Source organism: Microtus oregoni, unplaced genomic scaffold (assembly GCF_018167655.1).
Source record: "Microtus oregoni isolate MIOR12 unplaced genomic scaffold, Mior012 000010F_ref0000083, whole genome shotgun sequence".
NCBI classification, from domain to species: Eukaryota; Metazoa; Chordata; class Mammalia; order Rodentia; family Cricetidae; genus Microtus; species Microtus oregoni.
In genome coordinates this window covers 40,090,639-40,112,416 of record NW_024543069.1, presented here as the reverse complement: position 1 = coordinate 40,112,416, position 21,778 = coordinate 40,090,639, and the positions used below count along the sequence as shown (strand labels likewise).

The 21,778-nt window shown below is 41.8% G+C and overlaps 1 protein-coding gene across 10 annotated transcripts in view; it reads left to right on the top strand.

Moving 5' to 3' along the window:
- The window catches only part of Pex5l (peroxisomal biogenesis factor 5 like), a 202,199-nt gene that overhangs the window by 120,417 nt on the left and 60,004 nt on the right, over positions 1-21,778 (top strand). For 4 of the 10 annotated variants that reach the window (XM_041659557.1, XM_041659554.1, XM_041659552.1 and 1 more), the window contains 4 exons: positions 2,391-2,495; positions 13,416-13,527; positions 19,594-19,788; positions 20,801-20,927. In XM_041659557.1, the coding sequence (XP_041515491.1) occupies positions 2,391-2,495; positions 13,416-13,527; positions 19,594-19,788; positions 20,801-20,927 (539 nt within the window). The remainder of the gene's footprint in view (positions 1-2,390; positions 2,496-13,415; positions 13,528-19,593; positions 19,789-20,800; positions 20,928-21,778) is intronic. The other 6 variants (XM_041659560.1, XM_041659558.1, XM_041659559.1 and 3 more) reach the window with 3 other exon arrangements.

Genomic DNA, 21,778 nt, shown 5'->3' with positions numbered 1-21,778 from the left:
GTGAGTGGATTCACCATGTAGGGTAGGCTGCCAGACACTCTTTCTGCAGCCGCAAAGATGGAGCCTGCAGAGCTGTCCTCTGCTCAGACTGTACCACATTTGTTAAACAACAAAAGTCATGGGGTGTTGGCACTGAAGCCAACAGTTGCCACAGGGAACTAACCCAGGTATCATGACTCTTTCCAGGTAGTAGGTGTAACCTTGAAGAAAAAATGGCACTGTCTTCAAAAAAGTGACCTGACCCTGGCTTTGGTGGGTTTTTCTGCAAGAAATGCAAAGCCCCGCATGTGTTTATGATTCAACCTTTCAGCTGACCACTGCTTTGTTCTAGAGTTCAGCATGAAAGGACTAATTTTTGTTTGGTTTTTATTTTCTGTTTTAGTAAAAAGCATGTCTGTTGCTAATTCTAGCTACTATAGTTGCACATGTAAGAATTCTCTCTTTGTAGTTTATAGATTGGTAGGCATTTCAGATAAATGACATTTTGAAAAAGTCACCTGAAATTTTTTGAGATGCTTATCAATTCAAACCTTCCTTCTCATCGCAAGAAGAGTCTGAGCTATTGCTTTTCAATTATACCTTATAAAACTCGATTCGTCCCTTTGAATATAGTAGGGATTTGAATATAAGCATGCCACTTTGTTTATTGCTATATTATTAGAATGTCTTAGAGCATGGAAAGACTTCTTTGCAAATGATTTTGCTCAGAAATAAATGTTATAAGACAGATACTTTTCTATAAATGAGCATAGCTTATGAACATATAGTTAAGTTGATAGCATGCAATGTCTCCCTCAAACTTAGTATCTGAAAGACATGTTAAATGGCTGGATAGTATCCCAATACATCTTTCCCCAGAATTCAGAATTGTGTTATTATCTATTTTCGGAAAGTCAATTTGCTTCATTAAAGAGGAAGCCTGGAGTTCTTGTCTACCCCAATTGATTCTACAATGAAACATCAAGTTTCCCACTATTCTTCCAGTCTTCCAGAAGTCAGGGAGCCTAAGGAGCAAGACCCTGAAATCTTTTCAGAACACATATGCAAATTATTAATGATACACTGAGAAATAATAGCTCCAGTACCTGCTATTCATCTTAGAAAGGAACACATTGTCATTTAATAATGCAGCCCTTAAGCCAAATCAAACACAGCTTAAAATCTATTATCTGTACAAAAAAAGTTTCCTTTCTTGCCATAAATATAAGCTATGATTTTAGGAGGTTAGAACCTGAGTAAATGGAGGGGTTTGCTCCCTAAATGAAACTTGCTTTTTAGGTATCTTTGCAACACCTAATATACTAGTATAACCCACGCCCTCTTGGGCATCAGGTGAGACTGTCAGTGTTAGGGAGTTCTGGAGTTAATTCCCTTTCCAGACGATGCCCCTCACAACACACACTTAACACCTGTCCATGTGTCCCTTTGTGAGGCAGCCATAAGTAGATTGATAGCACAAATATTTTATGTGCTTTTAATACAAAATGATTTTCTCTAGGGAGGCGCTGGCAAAAGACCTGAAAAAGATTAAAATTTCTGTTTTGAAAGTATTGAGAGATTATTGGGAAAGTGATGTTTTGTCTTGTTCAGTAGTGACACATGCTTAGTTACTCTCATAAACTTGATGAGTTCGTCAACTCAAAAGAGAGAAGGAAAGCACATCTTGCTGGTCCTCTTTATTATGTGAGACAAACCAACACCAGATACAGCGAGATCACTGCCCCAACAAGAATAGTTTACTTGTGTATTTACAAGAATTCATCAATTAAAAGTCATGTGTAAAATTACACTGAAATTCCTTGGTCTCAAAAACATTGAGTTTAGGGGAAGAAATTCTACTTGACTCAGGTCCGACCATCCCACAAAACACCATGAGTAAAACCCTGGCACCTGAAGCCACTGTAGAATACTTAAGAAATGAAGTTTGTATACTCCTTATGCCAAATTCACTGAAAAATGAGATTCCAAGAACACCCAGTGGAAGCTCTTAGCAAATCAGCTTCTGGCTCTAATCTCTGCCTCAACCCAAACAATCTAGGGGCTGTCCAGTCATAATTTACACATGAGCACAACAGGAAAGTCAGAGCATGCTAAGATTGATACTATAAAAATATGTTCCTCTCATGTTAATTGCCTTCAAATATATTATACATATAAAAAATGCTATGTTAAACAGGTCCGCTGTGAAGGGTGAAAAAGTAGCTAACTAAAAGTTCACAATTAATCTTTGAGATTTTGTGTGTTTTCTCCTCAGCCAAAAGCTTCAAGATCCCCTGGCAGCAGTCCGCCTCTTCACTCATGTCGGATCGCTCCTTAAACCTTAGCCTCTCTTGCCATAAATAACTTCAAGACGCCTCCTGACACATGCCTTGTTGGTCTCACTGTTGTAGGGGAAAGGCTCTAGGGCTGCAGATAAGGCTGTTGCCATGGTGATGAAGGAGATACCGAGGGAGGAGTCTGCAGAAGAAAAGCCCCTCCTTACTGTGACATCACAGGTGGGCAGACCCATAGGGTTCCTGTAGGAAGCTGACATATGTTAATGTATTAAAAACTGTGATCATCAGCTAAAAAAAAAGAAAAAAAAAGAAAAGAAAAAAACAGTAACTCAAGCCAATCTTTTTTAAAGCAGTTTCAATGAAACAACTGTAAAAATAATCAATGGAAGCCAAAATTTCAAAAGAAAAAAAATTAGTTCTTGATCGTGAATATTAATTTTCATTACTGAATATTAGTTTTAAAAATTAAAACAATATACGTACAAGTATAGCACTCTGCTTCTTTCAAAGGAGTCTTGTTGACTTTGAGAAATACCAATAACAAGCAAAAAAAATGGAATTCCTGAATAAATCCAGTCATATTATATACATATGTCAGTTTGCCAGTAGATGCTCTAAATTTTAATGTTAAATATATTTCTGTGTGACTTTGCATATTACACATTTGTCTATACATATTTATGTCAATAACTAAGTTACAGGAATGAGCCGGGAGTCCCCGAGTCTCCATGCAGAAAATGGCTCTGTGTTCCTCTCCATGCTTAGAGGCCTTGATGAGGAAGTGCCATCTCTAGTTCGAGTCCAAAAGGGCCATTTTCAGCCTTTATTGTAACACACATCGGGAACAAGTCCACATTTGTCTTTGAAGGCATGCTGAAACTCATCCTGCACATGCCCGGGGACTCCCGAAACATCCTGTAAAAATCTCCATAAATATCTATAGCACGACTCATCACCACCCCGTGCAATTTCCAGTTTTAAATTCTGAGATAAAAAAAAATATTTTTCTTGCATATATCATATAATTTAGATTAGGTTGTTATGTTAAACATTTCATTTCTTCCATAACGCATTCGTAAATGCAACTATTCTCCTCCGATTATGCACACGGCTAGAATTAGAAAAATGGCCATTTACAGCCCCTGTGAAGAACATTTCTGTCAAAAGCTAAATTATGGCGGCTTATTTTCAGAATATCAGCAGATCTGGTCCCCAGCTGCTGCCAACATGTGTGGTTTTATTTTATTCTCAATGCCACATTGAAAGTAATGAAAATTATATAACGCCAACATTAAATAAAGTTTTTAAGTTATTAAAGATTTCTAGGATTGGGAAATTTTCTGTTGTCAGAGTGGGTTCGTTGTTGTTTCCTTCCGTGTTATCAAGTGTCTGTCCTTTACTGAGCTGACATTATGAAGTATATGCCATTTTACAATGATCACCTGCCCCATCAGAGTCAGACCTTTGTGAATCCCATATGCAAAACATCCAGCCCATAATACTTCTGTGAATGGTTGGCAGGTGGGCACTTGGCATTCCCAGCAGGTGATGAGCCACACACCTGTAATGATGTTGGCTCTTGTGCCACCCCATAGCATCTTGGGATACCACAATTAAGACAGGCTCCAATCATCCCCAGAGTCTCCCAAGTCTTACACTTTGCCGTTACTCCCCAGTAATCATTTCCACATGTATGATATTAGCATTATAGTCTAAGCTTGAATTTAAATTTTAATGCCCAATGATATATTTGGTATTTTAGTGTAGAGAAGAAATCATGACAATCGTCACCCTCTCACATTCAGAACATTTGTGTGTGCCCTCTTAAATCTGTCTGGTGTTGTGTTGACTGTTTCTGAGAGACCGATTATGACTTTACTGCATGAAGACTGTGTAGCGCTTCCTCTGATGCTTTGTATTCTTATTGCATATTGGCCGGTTTATGAATCAGCAGGCAGAATTCTGATTCATAACATGCGATGCACTTGTAATGATAATTCTTTGGAACTCAGCGACAGCTGTGATCGAATAATTTCTCAACCAAATGTAGTTTTGTTAGCTAATATGTTTTTAACATGACACACGAGTGGCTTTCCCCTGGTATGTACCAGTGTCATACACAAGCCAAAAAGGAGGAGAGTGAGCTGAAAAAGTGAGTACTTCCATGGCAACCACAGCATCTAGTCTGTCTACCATGCCACATTTCCTTAGCTGTTAACCTCTGTGAATGTCCTAGTGTCTTGATATGTTTGTCCCAGTGTCTCTTGTAAAGACCCCTGTGGCATAGCACTACATCCTGCCGAGAACAAGCACTCATCTTCATCCCTGGTACATCGACACCAGCCATTGTGCCGTAGATGCCAGACATAGCTGAAGTTGCTTGCCGCCCTCTCGGGGTGCTCATAAAAGATAAACACAGAAATCGCACTGTGCTACATCATCTTTTTCAGCAACTGTTTGCTCAGCAACCCAATATTTCAACAGTTTTAAATTGTGATTACAGTGGTTTGTTCTGGAACTGTTGTTAGAAGAATTTAGCTAACCATTCTCCAGTGATCTATCTTCAGCAGATGAAACAAAGTCAAAGAATTGAAACAAAGCCAAAGACTGGATTTGAAAACTAGACCCCAGAAAGTATAATTACTGATTCTATAGGAACAAGTTCATGCTGTCCTAAATTAATGCTAACTCAGTTTGTAAAGTGGCATGCATTGATGAAAGGGTTGAAGGAAAAACACAGATTGCCAAATCTTTGAGGAAAAACTCCTCCAGGCCTTGGCTCTCCGGTGCGATGGTCACTGATCACGTGGCCACTGAGCACTCTGGCTTCTGGAAATTGAGACATGCTGCAAAAATTGTAAGAAGAAAATAAGGCTTTTAAGGCTTAATCCCAAGATATGCAAACTATCACACCAATCCTTCTTATTTATCACATGTTGAAATACCTTGGATATGCTGAGTTAAACGAGATGAGTTATTGAAATTGTTTTTACTTGTTAATGACCAATGAAGACTTTTATATAGTGTAAAGGTATTATTGCATATATTAAGTGAAGACTTTTATAGTGTAAAGGTATATTGAATATATTAATGACCAGTGAAGACTTTTATAGTGTAAAGGTATATTGAATATATCAATGACCAGTGAAGACTTTTATAGTGTAAAAGTATATTGAATATATTAATGACCAGTGGAGACTTTTGTAGTGTAAAGGTATATTGAATATATTAATGACCAGTGAAGACTTTTGTAGTGTAAATGTATATTGAATATATTAATGACCAGTGGAGACTTTTGTAGTGTAAAGGTATATTGAATATATTAATGACCAGTGAAGACTTTTATAGTGCAAAAGTATTATTGCATATATTAAGCAGCACTGCTGTAAGCTGCAGCTCTATAAACAAATCTAATTTTATGATAGACAGAAAACCCATGTGCCCAAAGATTATGCCATGGAAAATGAGATTTGTTTTTATGAGACAAAATGGCCTTAGTGGGTACATTCCTTTCTGAAGGAAACTTGAGAAAGTTTGATTTTGACAAATTTGGCCTCCTGGATGTTTAAATCAAGGTATACCCAGCTCCTTTTTCCTCCAGAGCACAGTGTCTTAGAGCTGAGTTTCACATCTCTTCTGCCTAAAGGGTGATTTCCTTCCTACTCCACCTCCATACTCTATCTGTTCTCCCTTCTTATCCCTCGAAGGGAATCTAATTTTTCTGTGTATAATAAGAGAGAAAGAGCAATGTCCTTAGCTGGGAAAACATTCTCAAGTTGACTGAACATACCCTCACTTGGGTTCCTATCATCAACTTAAAATGATTGCCACACTGCCCACGTGTGGGATGGCATTGCCAGTTCCTTTCCCCACGAATGGATTAATTTTATACATCTAACTGTCCTGCCTGGAGAAAGTCTGACTGATCTTTAGATTAAGTCAAGGGTTTGGAGGCTGTATGGCTGTGACAAGAACTACCATGGAGGATGGGGGTGCAGTCTGGTCAGGGCTGTTAGTACACAGATATCTAAGGCCTGGTCAGGGCTGTTAGTACACAGATATCTAAGGCCTGGTCAGGGCTGTTAGTACACGGACACCTAAGGCCTGGTCAGGGCTGTTAGTACACAGACACCTAAGGCCTGGTCAGGGCTGTTAGTACATGGACACCTAAGGCCTGGTCAGGGCTGTTAGTACCCGGACACCTAAGGCCTGGTGAGGGCCCTTAACCAACACACCTAAGGCTCTCAGGTATCAGGGCAGGTGTGCCCAGGCTCTGAAGATAGACTGTTGAAGAGATGATCATCAGTAGACAGATAGACTGTTGAAGGGATGATCATCAGTAGACTGAGCCAGCTCACAGTCCATGTTAGAGCATCCTCCCCATGTCATCCCTGTTTTGATAGATATCATATGAATCCTAACCTTGCTCAGAATTAATAAACTATAAAGGAGTTCTATAATAAAATGATAAATGAAAACCTGCTCCACAATGGACATACACTTCAAACCAACAACGTCACATGCAATAAGGGAGTTTTTAAATGCACAGATGCATATTTGTGCTTTGTTCCCGTAGACACGAAATGAGCTTAAAAATTCCCAAAGATTATTACTCTATTATTTTACATCAACATTACAAATATGAAATTATCAGTTGTTTCTAGTCAACAACTCTCCTGGTTTCATTTCTGTTGCTGGGAGAAACACCTCCCAGAAAAAAAAAAAAAAAACCCTGGGGGAGAAAGGAGTTCATCTGGTTTGCAAGTCCAAGTTGCCAGCACATTATTGAGGGAAGTCATGGTAGAACCTAGAGCATTGCAACCACAGTCAAGAGGGGGAAGAGCAGATATGCATTCTCGATTGCTTGCTCCTAGCTAGCTTCCTCCTTTCTTGTACTAATCAGCGGCCCCTGTGTAGGGAATGATGTGATCTACAGTCGTCTGGGTGTACCTCAGCTAACAATCAGGACAGTCCCCCACTGGCATGCCCGCACACCAACCTGATCTTCCCAGGTGTTTCTAGGTAGAGTCGACTTCACAGTTCAGACCGGCCAGCACGCTCGCTTTATTGTTTTCACTATAAAAGCGATTCCTAAAGTGCTGAACTGCTTAAGCAACAGAGCGCAGTAACGACCTGATGGGAAATGAGCAGTGTTTCAGGAATTAATATCTTGTATGCTTGTGATTACCTGAAATGCATTTCACTTTATTGTCGGTGTTTAGTATGTTGACACAGATTTTCACTCTATTTCTTCTCATGAAAAACCTAAGTGATAGATTTATTTGGAAATAAGGTTAAATTTTAGTCACAAAGTAAGTAAAATGATTAGACACTCTTATTTAAGCAACAGAATGTATTTAAAAGAAAAATATTTTCCAACCAGGCCCTGAATTGGAAAGAAAGCAAGGAGGAGTTGGAATGAGGAAGGAGAAGGAGAAATGATGTTATTATATTATAAACTCAAAAATAAACAAAATATTTTTTAATTAAAATATTCTTTATAATTTGGTCCAAATAGAATGCACAATAAAATTTAATTTTTAAAAAACACTAAAACTAGAGGAATTAAGTGGATCTAAGGCAAGGCACTTTCAGATAAAATAGTAAGGTAGTGATCGGAGCTGCTGGTGTCCCTGCACTGTGTGGCAGCATCTGCTGATCATGTCACCTGCCCAGTCTTAGTAGGTCACAATTCAATTGACATCATTCGACTGAATATTTGATTAACAATAAAATATAAAGGCTCAATTGTCCTTTGAATCCTGATTGATAAGGAAGCCCTTCGTGCAAATCTACCTACTCACCTACTTTCTTCTGTACCCCCGCCCCGTTTCTGCGTCTTCAGAAGTATTTTCCCTCAAACTCTCCAGATGCAGGTTTCTGATTTAAAATAAAAAATGAGGTGAGGAGGTTGTGTCGTGTGGTGATTTTGCCCTGCCATTCACCTGTGTCCAGTCCTTCTTGCCGGTGCTGGTGGTGTCTTTCGAGCACAAGCCTGAGTGAATGCCCACTGCTTTATATGTTAATTCGTGGCATTCTTCCCTCTTGGTAGAAAACTAAGAGCCTCGCTGATAGCATCACAAAATGCTGCTTAGGCACCCCCATATTCCCCATCTAAAAGACACAACCCTGGAAGGAAATGGACCTGAATGTCTGGCATAGAGCTTTCTAGGAAGTCGCTAAGCATTTTGAAAGACCACTAATCTCGCCATGGGCTGCTAGAATTCGGTATGAGGTCCAGGACACCCTCGCGATCATTCTGTTGTACAGTCAGCCAGTTTCACTACATAAAGCTGCTCAATATATATTAAACCATTACTATAGGATGCAAAAAAAAGATGTAATAAACTCTCTAATGTCATGACAGTTCTAGTCTAGTGAGAAGAAAAACATTAAAACTAAGATAGAAGTACTACATAGGCACGGATGAGGAGGTCATTCCAAAGGTGCTCACTCCCCTCCACTGAAGAAGGTCAAGGTGTGCCATTGTAGGGGTGTCATCAGGTGTGTAGGGGCTCCATCAAGGTGTGCCATTGTAGAAGTTCCATCAAGGTGTGCCATTGTAGGGGCTCCATCGAGGTGTGCTGTTGTAGGGGTGCCATCAAGGTGTGCCGTTGTAGGGTGCCATTAAGGTGTGCCATTGTAGGGGTGCCATCAAGGTGTGACATTATAGGGGTGCCATCAAGGTGTGCCATTGTAGGATGCCATTAAGGTGTGCCATTTTAGGGGTGCCATCAGGTGTACCATTGTAGGGGCTCCATCAAGGTGTGCCATTGTAGGGTGCCATTAAGGTGTGCTATTGTAGGGGTGCCATCAAGGTGTGACATTATAGGGGTGCCATCAAGGTGTGCCATTGTAGGATGCCATTAAGGTGTGCCATTATAGGGGTGCCATCAGGTGTACCATTGTAGGGGCTTCATCAAGGTATGTTGTTGTAGGGCTCCATCAAGGTGTGCTGTTGTAGGGCTCCATCAAGGTGTGCTGTTGTGGGGGCTCCATCAAGGTGTGCTTTTGTAGGGGTGTGTGAAAGACAAGTAAGTATCCATTGCCATCATGGGACTTGTTTTTCATGTGCTTGGATTGAAACTAGAACCTTGCACATGCTAAACACATATTCTCTCATGAGCTACATCCCCAAAGACCTTTGAGCTGACGCAAACATTGAGAAGAGGCCACAGTCAGAGAAGAAACAGAAATGGAAAGATGTGAGCAGACTGAGACAAAAACCTCACACCTAATGAAGCGGGCCTTTTAAAGTCAGCTCTGATAATTTGATTAATCTGAGAAGCTGATCTCCGTTATTAACAAAGAATTAGAAACCTTTGATTCACATTTTAATAACACCAATATGCTCTGTACCCAAAGTCTTAAATGACAGAAATCGATAGAGTGTTTTCAAATGAACAGAAGTAAATCTAATGCCAATGAGCTTCATCCTGCCAATGAATGAGGAAGGAATCCACAGATCACAATTTGAAATTAAAGTTTAGCAGGATGGTTTGAGGATTCCATTCAACTTTAACCTTTGCTCTGTAACCTGAAATTTTCATTTATTCTTTGATCACCACAAGAAAAACAGTCCACTTGTTAAGAAAGAGAAGGAGGGATAGGGAAAGCTGGTCCTGTCTACACATTTAAAAAATACCACTGCCATGACTAAAACAATGTTCGATCCATTTAATCAGAGTGTGCAAAATACACATTATTGTGCCTTAAGTTTTTAGCAAGCCATTGTCTCATTTGTCAGCCATTTCTTGAATTCCTTTTGCATCAACTTTCCCTACTAGAAGCTGTGAAGGCTATAACGGGTGAGCTGTGGCTGTGTCTAACTTCAGACCCTGTAAGGGGATCTCCTTTGTCTTCATGATGTCTCTTTCCTCGTTGTCCGCCTCTCCATCCAAGCCCAAGTTCGTCCTGACCCACTTGAATGGCTTTCATGCTCACTGTCATCCGGCCTTTCCTCTTCTTCACCTGGAAGCCTCGCCTCATCCCACTGCAGCAGGGCACCACCACACTGGTCCAGCCTGAGAAACGCTAACTCTAAAGGCTGTTGACAGTGCCCTCTTGTTTTGTGTCTCTGGAGTGAAACGTCAAGAATGACATAGGGATATGACATGACCATCACATGCTTCCATCAGTTCTGGAGTCAGGAGTGGTCAGAAACAGGACACTGGACACCGAAGAGACACCAGCCTTGCAGAGGCAGGGGCTAGAAGACTGGAGAGACATGACTCTGTCCTGGATTTATTGGGATCTTTCTGAGACACTGTCCCCTGGTTCCCATTCCTCTGGTGACTGAGAGGGCTATTGACTCTTCCTTCCTTCGGGGACTCCATCTGAAATTGGAATGAGTGACTCCGCAACACCAACAAAATCCTCTTGTCTTTGACAAGCATGCTGCCCTGAAGAAAGTCCTTACTCGATAGTGCCTTTCACTCGTTTCTCCCATTTAGATGTTGATACAAACAATAGTTTCTCTGGAATTCGCCAAATAATACAGGGTGATTTTTCAGCATTAAGAACTAAGAGTATCTACAGAAGTTGAATATCCCCATATCCTAAGCTGTAGAAACTCAGGCCTGTTCTGCAACCATGTACACAGAATCGGGATCCAGGGATAAATCCTGAACCCTTCATTGTTTTGGAAAAGGGAGGACCAGGGAACGTTGCTTGTAATTTAACTCGTGTTTATCTATACTAAAGTTGATACAGGTTTAGCATTCCTATTCTGAAATCAGATCCAAAACTTTTTAAGTTCCAGTATGAAGCTATGAGTGCAAGCCTCTGGCTTCAGAGGTGGCAGCCAAAAGAGAGGCAGACACACAAAACTTATTACATAGACTTACCTTCAAGCATGTGTGCAAGGTGTGTGTGAAATACACTTGAGCTTTGTGTTTAGACGAAGGTCCTGTCCCTAAGTCAGCCCTTATGTGTTCACAAACATTTCAGGCCAAACATTTATCTAAATTCTTCTCCAAATCAAAATGTTAGTAAAGAAATAGCCCGTATTTTTTTAAATCAACATAAAGAGAATTTAGTTATACATAGTTGTCTGTTTGTGAAATTAGACTTTCTTTAGATAAGTCCTGATTATCAAAGAGAGAGCTGTGGCATCATATGTAAGTATTTAGACTTTTAAAGACACAGTTGTGTTATGTCTCCTACATGTTCGCCAGCAGGGCCAGAGGGCGGCTTGGTGAGCACAGGCCTGTTAGAGGATAGTGCAGTGCCGTGTTTGATGGTGACCTTCAGCCTCAGAAATCTTGGCACTGTGGAATCCACACCACATTCCACAGGGAAGGTTCATTTCATTAATTACTGAGGGTTCAAAGAGCAAATGTCATCACTACACCCCATATGATGGCTGGATCCTAGAAAGTATCCCCCGCACAAAGTGGTACACAAACTGCCCATGTGAGAAGCAGATCCGGACGCAGAACCACCGGGGGTTGGTCATTTTGTCATTTTCTGTCATCTTACTTGCCTTGCCAATGATTTCAAGTTCATCTTCAGATCCTAAAATGGAGTTATATGCCTGAAAATATTTAGATTATCCTAAGCTTGATTTATCCACAGCATTCTTAACAACTCAAATGTCTCACCTAGAAACTTCAGGGAGTTCACAGACTCTCAAGACATAAAGCTATTTAAAAAAAAAAAAAACCAGCATGGGCAATAGCCAAGAGGAAAACAAAAAGCAAAACAGAAAACAAAAGCAAAAAGATCAGAATTTCAGTTATAGACTAAAGGAACATCTTTTAAAACAAACAGACAAAAAAAAAAAAAAGGCCAAAACCCACCCCGCCTTAGGAACTGTGATTCCCAGTGAAACGTGTCTTTGTATGTAGTAACATTAAAACTATCACTAACTGAAGACTAATGGCGTTAACTTAAACACTAAAGAAGGGTGATCTCTAAGGTATACCTCACTAATATCCACAAATATATAGGAAAATCAAATGTTTAATTCTCCATGAAAAGCTCTAACGGAGACCTGAGGTTTGATGCACTGTAGCAACAACTGTGTGCTTGGGTGTCCAGTCTCTGATGACCATGAACTACTTTGTTGACATTGAACCAGAGACACATGACATGACAATGAGTGGAGTTCTATATTTCGACTTGGCAGTACTCCAAAGTCCATTGTTTCTTAACTTATGGTTTGTTTTTTTTTTAAAAAAAAAAAAAAAGTAAAACCTTGACAGGTTAGTTATTAAAATTCTAGGAACTTTGAGGCGCATCTTTTCTTGACCACAAGTAGAGCCAAACAGCTGTGCTTCTCCCAGGAAACCAAGACACCCAAGTTAGTGATTAACTACTGGTGTGTATTTTCTCTTAACTATAGAAAGTGTGGATTCAAAGTGAAGCAGTAAATAACTGGCCACTACCAGTAATTAGGAACACACTAAAACAGTTTTCAGTTAGAATTTTAAGTCTAATTAAATTCTAGAATTAATTAATGGAAAAACAGGATCATACTTATAGGAACCTATTCCCATAGACTAAAGGTCTTCACAAACACCTACTCCATGCCTAGACAGGTTATGCAATAATATTTTCTTATCTCAAATAATATTTGTTATGTTCTCCAAAACCATGCAAAGGAAATGGGGGTTGGCTCTAGGTACCTTGAGCTTTTAAGAAAGGAAGAAAAGTAGTGTTCGTCTAACCAATCACACAGGTCCATGTGTGTGCGCATCTCACCCACCGACACCAAGTAGCTAGTCCTCATGAGAGTCCATCACCATGGAATCTGAAGCCCCTGTTCCAAAGCTTTCTAGGACTTTTAGTCCAGACAGAGAGTGGCGTGAACCCATAGCACCTATGATGGACCAAGTGTCTTTTCTCATGTGCTAGAATCAGGTGACTCTAAAGCCCCTCCCGGAGGGAGAGAAACAGGCTTTAGCTTTAACACTAAAGTTGGCTGCACCAAACATATATTAACAGTGCTGAAGGCTCATCCCCAGCCTGTGGTAATGTTTTGTTTTCTCTATTGGCCCACCCCACTATTTTATTTCTGTTTGTGTTGATTTCGGTAGGGCTTGCTTGTCCTCTTGTGTTGCAGGGCTGTGTTTTCATTCAAATGCTTCCGCAGTTCAGCCGAGAAGCCCTTTGATGCCTGTGTTCATTTGTTCTCAGCTGGTGAATGAGCAACAAGAAAGCAGACCTCTTCTGAGCCCCTCCATCGATGACTTCCTCTGTGAAACCAAATCTGAGGCCATTGCAAAACCAGTAACGTCCAACACAGCCGGTAATTCACTAACTATGCTCCAGTGGGGTGTGCTTTATCCAGAGATGTTTGTATTTTTCCTCCAGGCGTTTTTCTAAAGAAGTGGGGAGGTATGTTTATTTATTTGTGGGTGTGGACATTTGCATATTGAAACAGACCTATGGAGGGCATAGTAGAGCTCAGAGAGATGTTTCTTTTCCACCGTGTGGGTCCCAGGGATTGAACTCAGATTGTCAGCATTGGCAGCAAGCGCCTTTACCTATTGAGCCCTCTCACCATCCCTGCCTCCAGGCCTTTTAAGTAGGGGATGATGTTTGCAATCAAGTGACTGACCTGTATACAATCCAGCACATAAATTAATAAATGACTTTTGATTACCCAGGAAACCACACTGTATATTACCCAGTCGGCTTCGCTGGCCTTCAGTATGTTACTGTTCTCACTCAGCTTTTGGTGCACACACCTCTGCGTTTACCAGCCTGCCTCTCAGAAACCCACCATGCTATAAAGGAAAGCTGCTATCTCGGAGGGAGATTTTGCAACTTCAGCCTGATGGTCCAATTATTTTTGAAAATATTTTCTGAAGCAAAAGTCCAGCCAAATAAAAATGTTGAGGTACTCTTTCTGAGTAGAGGTCAGTGATAATTAAAATACCCTGTGGGCATAGGATGTTATGGGGCCATTTTAGTGCGGTCCTTGCTCTCTCTCTATATATAAATGACCTGAGCATCCGACTTGCACAAACCCTTCCTGGAACGAAGCATTCTCAGCAGAACACCCTCTTCTGCTTAGCACTTGCTTGGCGCATGTAGGGAAGAGCACTCATCACTATCAGAAAGACCACCTCAGACCGACGGCAGGATCTACATTCCTCCAGCAGGGCTTCTCTTCACTTCTGCCTCGTTGGGCCAACACTCCCTTTCAAAGGTGTGCTCTTCAAATAGTGAGGAAAGCGTGGTGTTTCAGGATGGGAAGCCAGAGATTATAGTGAGTGAGTGGGCGGTGCCAATTCTCAGAAGAGCCTGATCTCACACTTCCTTCTTGCATTGGTCCCACTTTTTCACAGTGGCCTCCACTGGCAAGTGACTTACATGTTTACCACTTGGAAGCCTAAGTGAAGAAAATCAGATAGGAAAAAAAAAAGATGTTTTTCAAGGCTGCTGTAAATTACGATAGAGAGAGGATGCTGGCCAGGAGCCCAGGTGGAAGAAACGCTGGGAGATCAAACCACAGGCATTCTCCTCCCAGCTCCGTACCATGGGGCTAGCTACTGCTTTCTGTTGTCTGTCTGGTAGTAATAGCTGAGCCTCACTCTCCATATCGAAAAACAGCACGATCTTTCCCTTGTAAATTACTCAAGGAGATGAAGGGAAGGAAGCCATCTATGGATGTGCTGACAGTGGTAAAGTCGAGCCCGGGAGGTCACACTGATCAGCTCAGGTGATAGCATTTTTGAATCTCCTTCTTTGTTACTTAATGTCATACCCAAGTTGTTTTCTAAATCCAATTGTCACTTGGAGTGTTTAGGCACACAGAACGGTGCTGGCTATATTCTAAACAGGACATTAAAATGAATTCAACCATCAGATCCGATTTATACTAACCTCTGAAGCTGGGGTTCAGCTGGCTGAAACTGGAGAGCTAACCCAGAAAACACAGAGCCGGGGTCTCTTAATTGTAGGCAATCCTACAAGAATCAGATGCACTGAGGAAGCTCATTGTCACTTTTCAATTGAAGAAACTAAGCCCCTTTGAAACAGCCAGTGCTGGGGGCTGGGAAGTGGCTCAGTCAGTAAAACACTAGCTGTTTAGACATAAGAACTAGAGTTCAATCCCCAGAACTCTTAGGTTAAAAAGCCTGTGTTTACAATCCCAGCACTGGAAAGCGGATACAGGAGGCCCCTGGAGTTTGCTGGCCTGCTACAAGCTGAAAGAACTGTCACCAATCTCCAAGCCTCAGATCAAGGTGCTGGCTGGACACACTCCTGCAGGCTCTTGGGAAGACATTGTTACCACCTCTGATCCTTCCTATTGGTTCCTTGGATGTGACAGATGACTCCAAGTGGGATTTTATCTGTGTGCAGATCACATGGATCTCTCTGTCTACATCTACCCGTGTCTCATTTCCCTTTTACATGAGAACATCTGTCATCCTGGGATTGTGTCCTGGCCTCCAAACAGCCTCATCTTAGTCACATTTCCAATGAGGTCATTTCCCGAAGTACAGGGGCTTCTACCTATGAACAAGGAAGGGGTGGAGCGCCATTCAATCCATAATGCAATATTCTGAATCTTTTCTGCCATACAATGATTTCCAACCATCCTATGTTGGACACTTTGTTTTACAAGCTTAGAAACATATCTCAAGGCAAAACTCGCTATATTTTTAAATCCCTAAAGAATGTGGTTCTTATGAAAATCAATACAAAGTAAACAATGTAGGAAGTATTTTTCCAAGGTGGCAAAATTCTTCTCTAACAAATTTTAATAGAATATATCTTTAGATTTATTGTTAATAATAGAAAATAATTATGTACCTATGATTTTTTTTTCTGTACTGGGAATTGAACCCAAATCTCATACATATTGAGCTGTTTTCCCCACCTTCTTTTTCCTTTTTTATATCTTGAAACACATTCTCACTAAAATATCCAGGCTGGCCTTGAACTCACAGCAAATGGTGATCCACCTACTTCCCAAATAGCTGAGATTACAGACTTCAGCCTCGACTCAAGAAGACCCTTGATTTAAAAAAGCAGATGTATGGATACTATACACAGGCTGATAACAACAAGTGTTCTGAAAGCCACTGAACAATAATCGAATCTAAGTGATTAGATTGCCATACATGTAGCATGACAAAGTTTGCAATATACTATGTTGTAATTTAATAACTCTAACGTATGTTAGAACACAAGACAGGTTCTCTCTCAGAGATCAAGAGAAGCTGCGGTCCTTGCTTGTGATTTCTGATGCTAGGGAGGGATCGAGTCATTAGGCCAACAGTTAGAAAGGGCTGCCAATGTGAAGCTAAAGCATTTAGAAGGTATTTCTTCACCCTTGTGGGCACACACATGCACACTCTGACACACACAATGATCCTCATACTCTTACTTTGCACACAAAAGCCCTGAGACCCAAACCTTCGTGTGCCTAGGAGAATGTTTTCACTTTAATCTAGAAGTCAACAAACACCCAGCTTCTGCGCCCAGGCTTGCTAGCTTTGGAGCACCGGAGGAGCTGCAAGCCCTTGACTCTAAGCCTCAACTCCTGCAACCTACACATAACAACAAGCTGTCCCCCCGACTCCAGAGGCTACCCCAACCTTCTCTGCTTTTAAAGTTGTCATCCTAGGGGACTCTCGGCTTCAAGGCCATTCTCTAAGACACTGCTTCCAGTAAATGGGCAGTAAGGAAGGCCTTTGCCTATGCTAGGCTCCAGCTTCATATTTATAGAAAAAACAATGACAGCATGGAGAACGAACACAGGAAGGGCTCAGGATGCTTCAGAGTGGACAGGTGTGACTGGCCAGTTTGAATTTTCCGTTCATTCATTCAGAAACAGAGATTAAATTAAAACCCACCAGCTACTATTTTGTAGCAAAAGTACTTTCAATTTTATAAGTTCACAATGAAAATTTGCGTCTAAAAGAAGTCTAGGGGCAAGAGGCTAGTTTTTAAATGTTGGTACAATGGAAAAGGCGTTGGGAGCATTCCTTCCATCATAAGGAAGTCCCATTGGCCTAGAGTCCTTGCCATTCCAATAGTGTCTAGAAGTTTCATTGAACCGCTCAGTGAACAGGAAGTGTATGGAGCCCTGTCTTGGCTGCCTGCCAGGCTTAAATTTGGCTCAGAAGCCAATTGACTTGGTTCTAGGGGCCTCTTTCCACCCACTTTGCTTCTGACTCACCACGGACTCCTCTCCCCAAGCCCTTAGAAAGTGGTTCCCATCTTCTCGAGAAAACTCAGCGACAAGATGACCCCTTCAGGCCATTCGTGACAAATTCACCTCATAGACTCCTCTGTGGAGACAAAATCCTTGTCTCTTCTTGTTTTGTCCTCAGGAACATTTCTCTTTTTCTGTGTGTAGATTTGATTGTGGCTTGAAACAGAACAAGAAAACAAGAACCCTAAATAAGAAAGAAGGATCTGTTACAATTTGGCCCTTCAAAAATAGAAAGTGTGTGCGTGTGTCTGAGCGTGTGTCTGTGTGTCTTTGTGTGTGCCTATGTGTGTGTCTGTGTCTGTGTGTGTGTCTGTGTCTGTGTGTGTGTCTGTGTGTGTGTCTGCGTGTCAGTGTTTGTGTCTGTGTGTGTGTTTATGTCTCTCTGTGTGTATATATGTGTGTTTGTCTGTGTGTGTGTTTGTGTCTGTGTGTGTGTGTTTGTGTGTGTGTGAACAGTGGTGGGAATAAATCCAGGGGCTCATAAATGCCAGGCAAACTCTCCACAACCATGCTGTTCCATCCTCTGCCTGAAATAGTATTTACTGAGTGAGGACTTAGAATAAGTCTGGCACTTTGTGTCCACTGGACCATCTATTCTCCATTCCACCCTCCTAAGAGACTATTGATTCTCCATTTTCAGATGCAGAAACTCAGAGCTCAGGCTGCTCAAGAAACTTCCCTCCAGGCACATCAGACAGATGGTGATTGGGAACTCAAGTTTGACTCACACACCAAAGACTCCCCTGAGCAGGGCTAGCTCGCGTATATGTTCAGGCAGGCTGTGCGTGACTAAAGAAACAGGCCTTGTGAGCTCAGGGGAGCCCTGGCTCTGCCAAGGCGGACCACCAAGTGGGAAGCAGATGGGATGGGACTGATCTCCACCCAGAGGATGACTTGTGATTGGGGAATGTGTTGTAGTGGTTGTTCTAGACTGCAGGGGAGATCAACGAAGGGGCTGCTCTACTCCCATTTGCCTTGCAGAAGTGGAGGGAAGAGTTTGAGGAAGGCACTGGCTTATCAGGCCGGTGCTCAACCTTTCTAGCCCAAACCGAGGAAGAGCTGGAGGGAGGAATTGTGTCTCCTTTCTGTTCCATTTCTCAGGAAGGGCTAGTTAAAAACAAGTTGCCTATACTGAACAGGTTCAAAGCTGACCTTATTCATTCTGGTTTTGCAAAGGAACATGCTATTATTATTTCTGCCTTCATTGAAATCAACCTACTAGGAAGTAAAAGTGTAACCAGTTTAGAGCTGGTTATGCTGAAATAAAAATTGGCATAGTAAATGTCAAGAAGTTAGCACGCGTCCCTGCTCACCAACCGCATTATATAACTCATCTCTAGTGAGCCCCGGGCAGCATGTGATTTTCCAACTGAACTGCCTAATTCAGTAAACGATTACACTAGACTTCATGAAGTCTGTGTGCATTGTCCCTTTGCTGGAAAAACCATAATCAAGCAAACCTTCCCTAGAAATTAATCAGAATAGAGCTACTGCACCTGAACGGAGATTTGTTTTATTTTCGTCCTAAACCTTCTCACTGCCGAGGTGGGTCTAGGTGAGGTTGGCCTGGTGTTGGCCTAGGGGACACACGGCCAGCTTCCCAGCCTCACAGCCCTTCCAGCTGTCAATGATGAGAGGCTTGAGTTGCTGACTCTAATGCTTCCAGTCAACATAGGGGCTCTATGCACCCGACTGACACGCAAGACTACTGAAGGCTGAAGAGGTACCTCACATGGTAAAGTGGTTGCCTTGTAAGGACAAAGCTCTGAGCTCCATCCTCAGAAACCATGCTTACAGAAAGAAAAAAAAAAAGAGGAAGGGGCATGGTGGTTTGACTCTAGCCCTGGGAAGGCAGAGACAGGCAGATCTTGAGGGCTCAAAGGCTAGCCAGACTAACATGCTTGTCAGTTCCAGGCCGGTGAAAGACAGTGTCTCAAGAAACAAAGCAGACAACACCTAAGCACAACACCTAAAGTTATCTCTGACCTACAAACAGACACACACACACACACACACACACACACACACACACCCTTGAGCATGCATACACACATACATACATATATACATACAAAAATAAATAGATAAATAATAATAACTACAGGAAGTAAATGGGCTTCTCTGACCTTCTGTCTCCCATAGTGTTGACCACTGGCTTGGATCTCCTGGACCTGAGTGAACCTGTCTCTCAAACCCAAACCAAAGGCAAGAAATCAGAGTCCTCATCAAAGAGCTCATCCCTCAAGAAGAAAGCCGATGGCTCTGACCTCATCAGTGGGGACAGCGAGCAGAGGGCCCAGGCTCTGCGGGGCCCAGAGACGTCATCCTTAGACTTAGGTAAGGCGAAGGTTTGCAGCAGCTGTGGCTTGTCTTGTGAACTCCAATGTGACAGTCAAGTTCAGGATAACTTTCAGAGAGTAAACATGGGAATGAAAAAGATAAAGTTCTGGGATCTGGAAAGGGGGTAGCTTCTTTTGTGCTTGGACTGAGTAGCCATGGGGGCTCCGCTTCAGAAAAGTGATGTTGATTCATTCACGTATGTGTTCCTCCCAATGGGCTGAGCTTGTGATGGATGCCAGGCATCTCTCTAGAACCAAGAGCTGAAATTACAGGAAAATGCAGACCCTGCTCTCTAGGAATTCTCAGTTTAGAGCAAGAGAGAAACAAGGGGGACAATTAAGAGCAGCACAGGACTTGGGGACATCCAGATAAAACATTCCTAAGATAATACCCAGGATGATGGTGATATCTGGTAATCCCCCTCGCTGCTGGATGCCATATCCAGGAATTACACTGCCTACATGGTTAGTCTCATTATTAAAACTCTGAAGTCTGTGAAAACGGGGTTTAAAATTTAACTTATCCAAGATCTTACAGCTAGTAAGAGAAAGAGCTGGAAAGGTACACCTGGCCCTAGTCAACTCCCAAGCTCAACTTTTTTCAGCACATTCGACATTCCTCCTACAAAAGGACAGTTAAGGCCTCAGTTGGTACAACCAGGAAATCAAGAGAAAATCAATCATGTATGCGCACATATGTATGTGTGTGTGCCTGTGTATGTGCATGTGTGTGTGCATGTGCATGTGTGTGCATGCATCTGTATGTCAGGCAAATACATACAGATTCATAAAACTAGCTTTCGAAATTCATTTTACTTGAGTGCTTCAACTGGAAACGCAACCCAGTTTATCTTAATAAGCCTTGTCTTCTTTAGCTGCCTATGATTTAATTCATTTTCATGCACCCTTAAGAAAATAAATGTTGGCCCAGGGTCTTCTAACCGCTCTCTTTTCTATGTGCTCCCTCATGCTTGGCCCTGGGCTTTCTCTTCGGCTTCCTTCTTCCTCAGTAGACATTCAAACACAATTGGAAAAATGGGATGATGTCAAGCTCCATGGGGACCGAACAAGCAAGGGCCATCTCCTGGCAGAAAGGAAGTCATGCTCATCGAGGACCGGGTCCAAAGAGCTCCTGTGGTAAGGTGTCCTGAGACCGCAGTTTACACTGACTGAGCGGGGGTGCCCTTTGTGTCTGGGAAGGGTCAGGGGGCTCAGTTAATCCAGAAACTCAAGATCCTGAATAATAACCTTCCATATGTTAGCACTTCCACAAACCACTTTGACTAAATTGTAAATAAATAAATAAATATTTAAAAAAGAAAAGAAAAAGCAAAAATGTGTAGCTGAAGTATCAGCTAACAGAACTACAGTGTGTGTGTGTGTGTGTGTGTGTGAGAGAGAGAGAGAGAGAGAGAGAGAGAGAGAGAGAGGGAGGGAGGGAGGGAGGGAGAGAGAGAGAGAGAGAGAGAGAAAGATGTGTCATTGCTCCAATGGTAGTCAGTGGTTCCTGGCTACAGAGCTTTTCTCTTTAAACACTTTAAAGAGTGTTCATTTCCTCTTTACCCATGGTTCATCTGGACTCTCAGTTACAAAAGAAAGAAAGAAGGAAAGAGAAAAGAAAGAAAGCGAGAAATCACACCCGTAGGCTAATCTGATAGAGACAACTCGTCAACTGAGGGTCCCTTTCTCCAGGTGACTCTAGTTTGTGTTAAGTTGAAGAAAAATGACCAGAACACCAGTTTTTAAAGATTTAAAAAGGGAAGCCTCCTGTTTCTGTCTCCTTTGCCCTGATACATACCCCTACATGATGGCAAACCAAATGCATAGAGCTCTGTCTATGAACTGTCTCCAGTCAGATCATTACACTATTTTTCATAAATATAGAATTTCCTATGTAAAAAAATGGCATCGTATTCATTTCCTCTTTACCCATGGTTCATCTGGACTCTCAGTTACAAAAGAAAGAAAGAAGGAAAGAAAAAAGAAAG